The following is a 14,161-nucleotide window of genomic DNA, read 5'->3' as shown; positions in this document are numbered from 1 at the left end:
TTTCCACTCACAAAATCATTCTTTATTTAGATTCCTGTGGAATGGCATCACCAGTTTGGCACCGTCTCTATGCCTATAAATGGTATCCTTTTATTAAAGCTTTGTGCGTGTACGCTGGTACGGCACATTGTTCGAGACTTGTTTGCATGGGAGTTCAGCTGAACTGCACAGGGAGAAAATTCCCTGCTCGTAGAGTCACTACCAGGAAAAACATTTCAAGGGATTTCTTTCCACATTTTTCAAACAAGTCAAGCCACAAATGAATGGATTTGCCGAATTTCCTCGTACTTAGCAGTGCGGTTTTGGGGGTTAGTTTCTGTCAGGCTCTGAGTGTTATCATCGATGTACATCTCCAAAGTGGAGGAGTGGAGCCTGCTCAGCTTATCCAGCTTCACATCTGAGCAGCCAAGGGCCTGAGCACTTCTAGAAGGGGAAGGGAAGAGGAGCCACCATTCATTTTTATTGTTCTGGTGCTTAATGACAGGCTTTTAGTTTTAAGCACAGACCTATTACTTTAACAGCTATATCACTTCACTTACAAGCATCTCTAGAAGGAAATCAAGGGGTTTATTTTGTATGCCTGATAAAACAGCAAATTAATAATAAGAAAAAAAGACTTAGGTAATGGCAAAAGGTAAGTCGATTCTCGAATAACACCATTAGCTATCTGATGAATTTAGTCAAAACAATGCTAACCATTTCCTCGGAGAAACACATTTGCGCCTGATAGCAGCGGTAAAAAGTCAATCTGCAGCAAACCCTGTAGTCCTAATTGCTCAGCCAGCACAGTATCTTATCTCCCGTTCTCTACAAACAACAGGAACGGCAAGATTAACCCTGGAAGCATTATCTGAGATACTGCTCACTTTTAATTTTAGTTGGTTAAACAAATAAAGTATTTGGAATTTAACCGCAGACCGAGAACCATCATCTTTAGCTCCGCGTAGCCAGCGCAGCCCTGTGAAGAAATCCCGTTTGTCTCCTTTTCTAAATAGGAAAGTGTCTAATATTTGGCATGAAACCCCAATATATTTGACTGTGTTTTTTCGGGGGGGTAAAGTAAGCAACAACAAGGCGGTTCTAAACTACCGTATGGGCTAAGACCCTTCGGAAATTACTTGGTTCAGGTGATGCCATGGTGGAGACGATGACGGGGGGCCCCGTGCGCCTGCTGAGCTTCGGGTACGGGGAGAGATGGGCAGGGAAAGCGGGTCCGGTGGGCGCCAGGCTGCCGTCCCCCGGTGCTCCCGGCCGGCGGAGGAGCTGCGGGCTGCTGTGCGGGCTGGGTGCCGGCGACGCTGCCGCTGTCCGCTCCCTCTTCATCAGCTCCATGGGGACAGTGTAGGTGGTGGGGTAGGCTGTTTTGGGACTGGCGTGCGGGTTGGCCGTGGTCATGGGCATGCCGGCCGGAGCAGAGTAGGCAGAGGCCGGACGCGGGTGCGTGTTGCAAGGCAGGGGGGGGTTGTATCCAGAACTGGGGAGGAAGTGTGGCCCCTGAGGAGCCCCCATGGAGGCAGGGTAGGTGGTGGTCTCCAGCAGGTGCTGGGTCGGGGCGCTGGACGGCCGGCGGTGCATCTCCCCCCCTCTCGGGGAGAGCGGCTGCAGCGGAGGCGGGGGCTGCGGGGCCGCAGGGCCATCTGCGGCGGGTCCTGAGCCGAGGGGTGCCCCGTAGTCGCCCGGCAGCTCGCTGCGGTGGCTGAAGCTGTTGGAGCGGGTCCTGGGGCGCAGCGCCCCGCTCCTCCGCTCCTGCCTCTGCAGCTGCATTTCTGCCTTGTAGTTGTGGGCGATGCGGGAGAGCACGCGGGCCTGCCCCAGGTTCGGAGCCACGGACTTGATGTCGTTCTCCTCCATCATGGCCAGCAGGTTTGGGGAGTCAAAGCCCTGCTGCAACAGGGCGGCGAAGGTGCTCTCCGAGACGCCCTCGGCGCGCAGCAGTGCCACGAACTCGGGATCGAAGCTCCTCTTCCCCTCTGGCCCGGGGAAGGCGGGGGGTACCGGTGCGTGGGAAGGGGTCGCCGCCACCGCCTCGTAGCTATCGTAGGGGCCCTTGGTGCCGGCGCTCTCCCTGCCTGGCCCGTAGCTGCCGCCGCCGCTGCCGGTGGGGTCCACCACCAGGCAGGTGGGGGCAGCTTGCCTGCCCCCCGCCGCCTCGGGGGGCCGTTCCACCCCATCGCCATAGGCCTGCCTGCCGGGGAAGGCGGGCGACTCCGCCACGTACCGCGGGCCGGGGGGCTCCGCGCCGTACCGTGCCGGGGAGACATCTCTGCCACGCATCCGCTGCCCGTCCAGGGCCAGCTTGGGATCCCTGTAGAGGCGGGTGGCCTCCGGTGGGGCGGGCAGGCGCCCTGGGGCCTGGTCCCAGGACAGCCGGCTGCCGGGCACCCCATAGCTTGCCAGTGGCCTGCTCACCACATGGTCACGGTAGCAGCGGGGGTCCTTGGGCGACCTAGCCGACAGGGACGGGTCGCTGTAGTAATCCTGGGGCGGCAGAGAGCCCCGGCCTGCCATGGGTGCCTGCCGGTCGCAGTAGGCGAAGTCGGGGACGGAGCCCTTCCTAAGGGGCCCTGGGGCGAAGGTGGCATCCTGGTACGGGTACGCCTCTTGCTTCAGCTCCGCGCCGCCCTGCAAGATGATATCGTTCACTCGCGGCAGCTCATACCAGCCACCCTCGCCACCATAGGTCAGGGAGCTCCTCCGGCCCGGCAGCCTTTGGTACTCAAAGGCGTTCTCGCTTTCCCAGTTGCCTTCATACCAACCGGCAGCGTCCCAGCTCTGCGAGCGGCCGATGTTGGGGTGCTTGCTGGGGATGGGCATTGCCACGAGGCCGCTTGCTCCCACCAAAACGGAGAAGAGGAGACACCTTCCTTCTCAGCACTTCTCCGGCGTGCATCAAAACCAGACCGTACTCCACCTGAGCCCTCCTGGGATGTCAGAAACCACCAACCGGCGGTTTTGCCTTTCAAAGTGTTGCCTGAATTATTAATTCTTTGAAACCTTAGTAGGCAAAGCATGCAGCGGCCGCTGCCGCCCGCTCTCACTCCAGGTCGGCGGAGGGAGAGACCCTTCCTGTGCAGTGCAGCCGCAGAAGAGGGCGGCCGTGCTCAGCCCAGATGCTTTATCCTCTGCCGCTGGGGACGGCGCACACACATGGACAACTGGCCGAGCAGTGTGTGGGGATTAGGAGCTAAATAAAACCTCTAAAGCCCTCGCTCCATGTGACATCATTTTAGCCCGATGAAACCTCCCGCGCCGACCCAGCCAGCAACCTCAATGCAATTTCTCCCCAGGGAATGATTTTTTTTTTTTTTTTATGTTGGTTTTTTAACACACGTTTCGTCCATTTCAGTTGTCTCCTTCCTCGTTAGCTCAGGGCTCCTGTCTGCACCAGCACCCACCAGGAATCGGCAGCAAGGTAATGAAATGTGCACGTATCTGCTTGGCCCCACACACGTGCAAGTTAAAATAAAAAAGAAAGCTTCAGTGTCAGCTCAATCTTAATCCACCCTGATGAAATGCTAATCCACTGCACACAGCTAAGGACAAATTAAATGGCAGCAAGCAGGCAGGCCTAAAAAAAGGCCAATGCAAGATACTCAAGAATACAAGAGCGATTAGAAATTAGGTATCATCTGTTTAACACTTTATGAATATTGTAATTTGCTTTGGAAATTACATTTTTTGTTGTAGTTTCAAATTAGCCATACTAACTAGGCTCCAAAAGGATTCTTTACATTATTATCATAATACACAAATCCTTTCATCATCCCAGGACAGAAAATTGTGGAGGTGTAATCTGGAATGTATAATTTTAAGACCCTAGCAGAGGTCATGGAAAAGGAGGGGAGGATCAAAGGATCTAAAGCTTGGTCTTACAAAGCAAAAAGGAATAGTAGACTTTTGCCTATTATCTCTGGCTTCCTTTGGAAAAACTACATGTTTATGAGATGGGAAAACACTCAGAAACATCAGACAAAACTCAATTTGTATCTAGCGGTATTTCAATATTCATATGGATTAAGCTTTTTTTACACTTAGAGTAGGCAAAAGGATTTAGATGGAATCACACCACAGAAAATTGTTATTTGGAATGTAATAAAAATTTCCATATATAGTCACCGTTTTCAGAGGAGATATTAAAATGGCTCCCCAAAACACGTATCTAAATCATCACATGCTGCTCATGCTCAAATATTCCTTTTCAAAGAAGAATAGGTCAACCGTTACTTATTTTGCTAACCACTGCTAGAGAAGCAACATTTTCCTTTTTTAATTAAAAAAATTCAGATGGAAATGATTTTGCCTTTCTCTGCTGCGATCACAAATTTCTTCACCTCCAACATGCCCCTTCCAGGACAGACCCAGTAAAAGGAATAATAGTCACCTTCCTGATCTGTTTGCAAGACAGCTTGCGCATTTTTCCTGGCTAATCCACAATAAATGTTCAGTGCCCTAGCCATCACATGATAGACTATTGTGCTATTATGATAGCTAAATCACTAATACAGGCTAATGCTTATACTTGCCTATCATACTAATACCTCTGGGCTATATTTCTGACCCAAATACTGACAGGATCTTTGAGTAAACTCTAAATTTCTTTATTGCAGTAAATATTATAAATCCTCTTCAAACATTCTCTCCTCCAATTCCATCGCCCAGAACCACAGTCCTTAAAATTACGTTGGATATTACACAGACATGCAAAACATGGGCCCCAAAAGATTATTTATGCAATTCTCAGAGAATATCTGATTGGCATCATATTGAATTAACTAACAAACTTAAGGCACATTGGAAAATTTCTTCTTTTGTGAGAGTCAAAATGGGAAGACACATTTGTGGCTTATAAATAAAAGCAGAGAACATTTTAACAAACAGAAACATTTTATTACAACAACATTTTGCTAAAGAATAAAATGTATTCCCAACTGGATACAGTAAGATCTGTGCCATTTGTTTGTTCTGAAGCAGCAGAAGAAAGCTACCAAAAATGTATACAAAAAAATAATAAAATCCTGGTCTATAGATCAAGGGCATCTTCCACCATTGTCTTCAAAGAAATCACTAATGAACACAGCCACCATGTTAAGCCCTGGTTGACAATGGAAAAAACATGCCATAGAGAAATTCAATTTCAAAAATGCTGATCTTGAACAACTGCAAGGGAAGTCAGAAGGCAGCTTTGAGCATTTAGTACCTCTGAAAAAAACAAAAGCTGTAATAAGCCCTTGGGTCTCATGACAGACACACAAAAGAAACCTCACCCAAACCAACAGATTGGTAACTGGTGGCTGTGCTCTGCCCAGCTCCACTGCACACATGGGCGACAGCAGGACCAGAAGACCGACCTCCAGACTCCCTTCAGCCTAAGCGCAGGAGCAGCCGCACGCCTGGCGTCCAAAAACCACCCGTGCGCCATTGCACCAGCCTGCCCTTGCACGGGCGCAACCTTGCCGCCCTCGGGCAGAAGGATGTGCTCCTCTCACACCTGCTTCACAGGAGCCAGGAAACTTTAACTTCAGACCTGCCGCTGGGAACACTCATGCATATGGATGATTTATCCCATACGCACTGACCTCAATGGAACAAATTAACTATTCCTGTGCTCCAAGCCAAGCAGAGGTAAACGCTTGCAGGACCAGGGGCTGTAGGACCTCTACTTTTCCCTGTAGCCATGGGGCAGATGTCCTCTTTAGAGGGCTCTGCTGGCCCCTCTTCTTGCGGACCAAGAGCCGCCGGCGGCCCTGCAACTGGCAGAGAAGATGTGCCCAGGAGCCGTGGAGCTGGGCAGCCTCCCATGCCACCACAGCAGCAAAGGAAATGTTACACCCCCAGTGAATCAAGAAATGAATAAGAAATGATCGGAATGAAATATTTATGGATGGGCAGTAAGGGTCTTTTATTTTTCTTTTTCTGGCACTCTTAAAAGCAGCGCCTATGCAAATTCCCGTAACTCTGTAGCTATTTCTGAATTCAGACCCAGGCAGCAACGGCCCAGAGAGGACGTGGAGGCACCGGGACACAACCCAACATAACCGATCTCATCTGCGCCTCTTGGGAGTGGAGGAGGCACCGGCACCTGCATTCCCAACATGAGGGGGAGACGAAGGACTGCGGGACAGGCAGAAAATTTATTCTCCCTTTATCTGTTAATTCTAGAGGTCTTTGGGGAAAAAACCACACACAAAACAAAACAAACAAAACAAAAAAAAAGCTGATCAAGAGATTAAATGCTCTGGTGTTTCAGATCACGTGAAAAATGCACAGTTTTGACTTAATACCCTGAGTTTCAGTTTAGTGTTGATCTAATACACAGTAAATTTTGCTACGATACAACGACTACAGAAGAAGTCTGCTCCGATAAAAAGGTAATGACAGAGTAGAAGAAAGGTGGGCCCATCATTTGAACACTACTTTCAAAAATGGATGGCATGAAACCTGGTTCTGGAAACAACTGGCAGTGGATATGAAACAAGTATCTTACACAGTGCTAGAAAGTGCCATTTTCTTCCCACAAGGAGAGTCTGTTTTACACATAAAACCTATGGTAAGAAATCAGGATACTAAATCTGCAACACAACTGTGTAAACAACATTTTTTGGTGTCTGTAGCACTGATTCAGGAGAGGTTGGATGTGAAATGTAATTCACATTGATTTAAAATATTTCATTAGAAATTTTGAAAGCAAGTTGCTGGAAAAATTACTCTGTGTAACAGAATAGTGCAGATTGGTTTTAGTTTTGCTTCTTATTATTTTAAAATACTTTTCAATTACAAGTTTAAATCTTGCTTCTATTGGAAAAAATGCTTTTTAGTGTAGCAAAATGTTGATGTTTTCTCCCAAATTATTTCCTTCTGAGAGAGAGCGGAACTGAAACAATGTAGTGAATATGCCAAATGTCATTTCTAGCAAAACCTGTAAGGTGCATCAGTATTGGAAAGGCTATTTCTCTTTTAAAGGCAAAGGAATCCTATCCCTGGTAGTGAAAAATCCTCTAGAGAACAAATATATCTCGTGTTAATGGAGAGAGCAGGTATCAGGACACCCAGCCTTTATACTTCGCTCTGCCACTGTCAGGGAGTAAATTGCCTAATTTCTTACTCACAGATTCCCCTTCCATCAAGAGGGATATAATAATACACACCTATCACATTCAGATGGCATTAAGATTAATCAGTGTTTGTCATGTGTTTTCAGGTGACAAGGTACAAAGCTAGCGGTAGGATAAATGCTTCTGCCCTCACTGCCTGGACTTTCAAGGACCGCATGTGATTGTGCATAATGACCCCCCAAAGCTTGGGAAGCCTTTTCTGAACATCATCCTCCTACGTTCAGCTTGCAGGATGCCGGGGAAGCAGAAATGAGCTGGTGCTAAACTGTACTGTGGTATACCATGGATGCTATGGAGAGGAAAAGGAATAGCATCCACCATGAATAATGCGCGCACACACACGTGCACGCACAAATTTAAAAAAAAAAAAAATTGGGAGAAGAAAAGCAGGAAGAAAATGTTCCAAATCCTTGGAAATTACTGCATTTGCTAAAATTTGGCTCTGCAAAAATCTCTCCCACAGTGGCAATAAGCGCTCTGCCTAGATGGACTTTCTAACAGTCTCCTGAAATTAGAGGAGTACAAAGAGAAAATTAGCAGGATTGTGCTGGAATCATTTTCAATAATCAAAGGAACAGAACAGCATCTGAAAGCACTCAGCGCTTGAAGCCATGCCACATGCTTTTACCAATTTCCAAACCAAAAGCATAGATGCTTTGTAACTTCAACAAAACACTCTCAAATACCAACTTGGTGCATTACAACAAAACACTCCTAAGATCACCCGATTATTAAACAATCACTGCCTCATGTAACTCTGTATTTTGATGACTTTAAAGCAAAAAACAAAAGCTTACGTCCATTTGTAACTCAACCCCCCCCGGCGCTGGGATAGAAATGTGCCGTAACCGTTGGCTCACATGCATTACAAGCTACAGGAACGCACTAGCACACGCTGCTCTTAGATGTTACGCACAAACTGGAATCTGTAACTGGGTTCAACTGCTGTTCCCACTGGCTACGTACAAATGGGCCCATGCACGTGGAAAATAAAAGGTCAATATCATACCTAACTAAATGTGGAGGCACAGCAAAGGAGCCTACCTCCCATGCCAAATAAAGCAGACGTTTACTCTCAAAACTGATAACCGAATATTGCAGTGCCGTTCTGAGTAATTTCCCAAGAACCCCCTAAAACCCCACACGTCAACGTCACGAGAGAGGATGCAAAGCCTCTTCCACTCACACCAGCTGGCGGCGTGCCGAGAAGGCACACACAGGCATTCCACATAATGAAACTATAGTGACCTTTTACTCGATCACTGTGGACCTGACCGCTTGCCTCTTGGCTGCTTTTGTGTGCCTATCTCTGCTCGGATGGAGTTTGGTGTAGGAGGCAGGCTCCTTCCCACCCTCCCGGCCAGCCAGCACCATGTCCCAAATCACTGCCACATGCCAACAACTCTCCGGCTGGAGGCATTTCACCCATCTTGCATTGAAGGGTACCCTACCTCCAATTACTTTGTATTTATCACAGAGTAAGGGTATGTGCAGAATCACCCCAACGAGTACGCGGCAACTTCTCATCTCATGTTATACTGCTCCCCTGGAAAAGCCCTGGTTACTTGCCGTCCGGGATGAAAATCGAATTGCAGGTAACAAATGCAGGAAGCTAGTCATCATCTAAAATACACTCGCAGTTAAAAACAAGAAGCCCAGCTGTAAAACACTCTTTGAGCCATTGGAATGAGCCCTACCAGCTCTTGAAACTTCAATCAGAAACAATTTTGCCTTCAAGTACAGGGAGACGCCAATAAAAGTTAGCAGAAACAGCATTGTCACATTCCTGCATCAACCAAGGGATAATAAAAATATCAGATGTATCCCTACACTGCAAAACTACACACTTTCAAGGACTACAAAATAAAAATCAATCTGGATGCTGAACAGCAGTCTAAAAGCCAGTAGACAAGGTTCATTGGGCACATCCCTCAACTATTCGCAAAGATCTAATCTATGAATGCTCTTAAAAATAATCCTCTAGAAATCACATCAAGCACCTTGTCTCCAAAACTGGGTATTAGACTTTGAGGTCAAATCTCATCATTTTTAATAAGAATTCAGGATCAAGATTTAAATAGCACGTGTAGTGAAAAGCATGGAATTATATCTGTCCCAGAAAGCAGTAGAGAAATCCATTGTTAAATGAATATATATTGTAATTCTGAACTCTGCCATGCATGTCTGGGCTTTGCATAAAAAATAATTAATTACTAGATTGTAACACGGTCCTGAGGAGATAAACAGGCTGGGGTTCAGAGTGTCTCTCTGCCTTACTTCCCCTGATGATGCCAAGAGCCTGAAACATGTACTTCCCTTGCAGACCCAACGCAGATAAAAACCAAAACCAAACCAAACCAGGAGGAAATATTACTTTAGCTAAAAAATATTTATGCATTGCTTTTTAAAAAAGATTGGTATTTTGTATTATTGTATTGCAATAATCAAATCAAAGTATCAAATGTGGAGGGACCACATCTGCAGGTATGTCTTACTGTGGTCCCTCATCATCCATGGGGACGGTTATGGGGGACGGCTGCTCCCTGATGGGGAGGACCCCGAGGCCAAAGCTGCCAGCCCTGCGTCCCTTGCTCAGGTTCATTTGCTGATTCAATCAAATACCGGTTATCAGCAGCAGGCAGCGACACTGTTTTCTCTCAAAAATGGATCTCCATCTATAACTACAGGCTATTTTGTGGACTGAAGCTGTTTATTAGTAAGTTTTGAGGTGCTAGATGGCAGCAGAGTGTTTTGTTTCAAAAAACCTAAAAAGACAATGTAAAAAAAAGACAAAACAAATTAACAGTGTTAAGCTAATGGGCTATGTAAAAGTGTCAGTAAGAAATGATCAATGCCATTTAATTTTAAGGCAACAAAAATGGACAACCAACTCTAGAAAACTTGCTCTTTGAAGAAAGCTCTCAGATATAAAAGACACAGTGAAAACCTTCACTGTTTTGGCACTTCGATCCATTACATCTGTTTGTGGATACCAAAAAATGTAAAAGAAAAGTTGTTGTTCTGGTTTCGGCTGGGATAGAGTTAATTTTCTTCCTAGTAGCTGGTATAGTGCTGTGTTTTGGATTTAGTAGGAAAATAATGTTGATAACACACTGATGTTTTCAGTTGTTGCTAAGTAGTGTTTATACTAAGTCAAGGATTTTTCAGCTTCTCATGCCCAGCCAGCAAGAAGGCTGGAGGGGCACAAGAAGCTGGGAGGGGACACAGCCAGGACAGCTGACCCAAACTGGCCAAAGGGGTATTCCATACCATATGACGTCATGCCCAGTATATAAACTGGAGGGAGTTGGCTGGGAGGGGCGGATCACTGCTCAGGAACTAACTGGGCATCAGTCAGCGAGTGGTGACCAATTGCATTGTGCATCACTTGCTTTATATATTCTAATTCCTTTACTATTATTGTTGTCATTATTATTATTATTCTGATCATTATTATTATTTTCTTCCTTTCTGTCCTATTAAACTGTCTTTATCTCCGCCCACGAGGTTTACTTTTTTCGGATTCTCTCCCCCATCCTACCGGATGGGGGGAGTGAGTGAGCGGCTGCGTGGTGCTTAGTTACCGGCTGGGGTTAAATCACGACAGTTGTGTAATGCGTTTCTCTGCAGCTTTATTTTAGTATAGCCAGATGTCCTACTCCTGTCAAAATATTTACTAGTAAATATTCAGCAGAATCAGAATCAAACCTAAAAGTCTGGTCCAGATCCAAATGTCGTCAGTCCTTGAAAGATTCTAACTTAGGAGTTAGAGACGAGTTTTTTCTGGTATTTTGAAGGAAAATCCATCCTGTTCTCATCTGTCCCTGAGGACTGATCATTTCCCATCACATATTTGGAAGAGATAAAGCAGCCAACTTCCACCCCCTGGATGCTGGAGGCGGCTTCTGCAGCGCTCCCAAACTCTGGAGCTCGGGAACAGGCAACAGGGCTGCCTGAGGCCGCCGCTCCAACAACCCCTGAACGCAGCTTCTCGTTGCATATTCTGGGGATATTATCATTTTTCTGAGTAATCTTTAAATGCGGGGGAGGATTTAGAGTAAGGAGAAAAAACCCAGATACGATGACAACATGTTAATCCCTAAACCAGTTAATTTAAATGGGAAATGTGGTAAGGATGAAAATTAAGTTGATGGTATTGAAGTCATCAGATGTAATTGTTTCTTAATTAATGACATGAAGTTATAAAGCGTGTTTACATGGAACCTTGTCTTAAGGCTGGGGAAATGGAAAAATACAAGGCAGAATTAAGAGTTAGACACGCATTAAGTTACGATAAATGTGGGCTTAAACGCAAGGAGACCACAACAGAAGTATTTTTTCCTATTTCTGTGCATATGGCACTGAAGTCTCAGGGAAAGGGGAGCTCTGCTTCTTGCAATAGCTTGAGTCACGTATCTATTACAAAGAAGTTGCATACCAAATTAATGAAATTTTTGTCTGTAACCTTATCTAAATGTGTCTTACTCTTCACCGGATGCCTGGGGGATTTTGTCAGGCTGGCTTCATATCTGGCTCAAGTCCTACATCTTGTCATGCATATCCCCCTATGGCACGTCACAGGAGACTGCACATAAGTCAATATACAGAAAAAAATCTACACAGAACTGGAAGGCTACTTGAGCAGCCTATGCTTCCATGCTGTAAGGACAACAGCATACCTGTAGATATGAGCTACACAGTACCTCCGTCACAAAGCAGAAGATGTCCACTTACAAATAGAGTTCTTGATTCAGCACAGGAAAAGGGTTGAAAATCATGGAATAAGGCCAATAAGCTTGAATAATGTCTGTGAACCCACTGAGGTTGCTTGAACATTCTTCATCCATAAGATTCTGTCCAATTTTTAAAAAATCTTAAAATTTTAACAAAACTTATTAATGACAAGTAATTCCCAAACCTGCTATGCCTCTATCAGCGAACGGGTAATTAAGAGCACTGCTGGATGGCACTCTTTTCATTGCCCACATTCGTAAAACGAGGTGTAATCCAGCTTTTGTATGAACTTGAAGTGATTTTCTGAAACCTCCATAAAGGCCAAAGAACTTCGTATGGACTCTCAGAAGAGCAAAACATTAGGAGCAGCCAGACAGATCTTCAGTTAGCATAATTCAGCACAGGGTGCAACGGCAGAGGATCTGACAAGCTTAGTCTGCCTTTTCTCTAGGCAAAATGTGGTAAGCAACCCTTCCTTAAAAGCCTGATGGTTTATGTGCTTTGAGGTGGAAACTTGAAAAAAAATACAAAAGCTTTATTGCGGGGGGGAAATCCTTGTACTGTGTTTTATATTCATGGAACAAAGAAACTCAAATCCACTAGGAAAAAAAGGTCTATATTTATTCTAAATAAGTCACTTTTACTCAGGACAAGCAGTTTCTTCCACACTTGATATCATCTTTAACTCATTGTTTCTCATCAAATGACTAGTGGTGATAAGAATTTCCTGAGATAATAGGATTCTATTTCTAAGCAGTAAAAATAAGTATTATCAGATGCTACTTGGCATTCAAATTTGCAAGAATGGAAGAAAATTCCTCCACCCAAATAGCAAACGTACTCATTTTGGCCACTGTTACATTACACAAAGCAGCAAGAACTGGAGGCAGCCCCTTTCCAGATTTGCCCAGTCACTCCTGAGACCCTCAGACATGCAATGGTCTGGAAGAGAGATGCTCAGCATTGAAACAATTCATTTTCTGGCATTACGTGTACCATAATGTCTTATAACTGAATATTTCCTACACAATACCATGTTAACAAAACACTAAGGCTTGGAAAACGAGAGGACGCTGGAATTCAGGTTGCTTGTGCAACTTTCATTTTGCCGCCTTGTAGTTTTTAAGTACATTTTCCCATCTGCTTCCACAAGCAAGGTTCCTCTGTTTTTAAGCACGAATGGACTGCAGTTGTTGAATGAGAACCTATTCCGTATTCTGCTGTTAGTGGTGTGTGAGCCCAGACCTCAAGGACACACTGTTCAAATACTGCTGAAAAGCCAGAACCATTAAAATTCTTCAGGGGCACTTCTATTGAGGGTTGGTTGTTTTTTTTTTCTTTTAACGATAAGAAAGTGCACCACAAGCAATAATTGACAGTGTGAATATTAAGTCCACTTTTATGGATGAGAAACTGAAATAAACAGCAGGTAAAAAGCACCCCTGCCATAGATCCAGGCTTGTATTTACCAGAGTATCTAGCATTACATAGTATATTTATTCAAATATTACTGGATATGGTTTGCATCGACTTCCATCACAGGTGGAAATGTGGAACACAGAATTTCTGTCCACCCTTGAAAGGACTTAACCAGCCTCATGCAGCCACGGCCAAGATAACTTTGTTGATGATGAAACCACCCTGTCCTTCCCCAAATTCCCTCCTCCATTTCACAGACCCCTTCCCACCCTTGCAAAAAAATGAGCCAGCTTTAGGCTCCCACCAGTGGTACGACCCTTCTCCCACCTCCTCCGCTCCCTGCTTCGCTCACATCGTGCTCCCCAGCGCCCTCCCCGCATCCTGCTGGACCTTCAGCAAGAAACCCAGACCACTAACCCAGCAGAAAATTCTCCAGATTTTTGGTTGTTGGGTTGTTTGTGGATGGTTCAGCAACTGCAGCTGGGAGAGTTCCCCAACTCAGTAATTCAGAGCCAATGACCAGACACATGCATGGATGTGCAGCACTAAGGCCACGTTGTCTCCCGACTGCTACAGATGTGTGGATTTTGCTCTGAGCAGCAGCTGCTTTTCAGATCATATGTACTTTGTTTTAACCATCAGGTGCCCTATGCTGTGAGCTCTTCAGAGCAGACACCCTCCTTAATGAGGGCTTGGTCAAAATCCAGCAAACAGCAGACACCACCGCAAACAAACAAATAACGAGCAATCAAACGAACTGGCTGCTGGAGGAACAAAGGCGTTTCCTAGTTCATCTTGAGTTTCCTGCTTCAGCCTAAAAATGCAAGTACGTCGCTCAAAGGCTTCCGTTCCTTTTCCTTTGAATGGCCACAAAATCAATGGGGAAACATAAGAAG

At 45.5% G+C, this 14,161-nt stretch overlaps 1 protein-coding gene across 2 annotated transcripts in view; it reads right to left on the bottom strand.

The window, feature by feature from the left end:
• Window positions 1–14,161, bottom strand: part of CTBP2 (C-terminal binding protein 2) — a 143,713-nt gene that overhangs the window by 43,385 nt on the left and 86,167 nt on the right. The window contains exon 1 of one of the 2 annotated variants that reach the window (XM_050898734.1): window positions 1,119–2,814. The exons of the other annotated variant lie outside the window; for it this stretch is intronic. Within the exon in view, the coding sequence (XP_050754691.1) occupies window positions 1,119–2,814 (1,696 nt within the window). Of the gene's footprint in view, window positions 1–1,118; window positions 2,815–14,161 lie in introns of those variants that run through there. 2 annotated transcript variants of the gene reach the window in all.

Source organism: Gymnogyps californianus, chromosome 6, assembly GCF_018139145.2.
Source record: "Gymnogyps californianus isolate 813 chromosome 6, ASM1813914v2, whole genome shotgun sequence".
NCBI lineage: Eukaryota > Metazoa > Chordata > Aves > Accipitriformes > Cathartidae > Gymnogyps > Gymnogyps californianus.
This window is presented reverse-complemented; position numbering and strand designations above follow the sequence as displayed.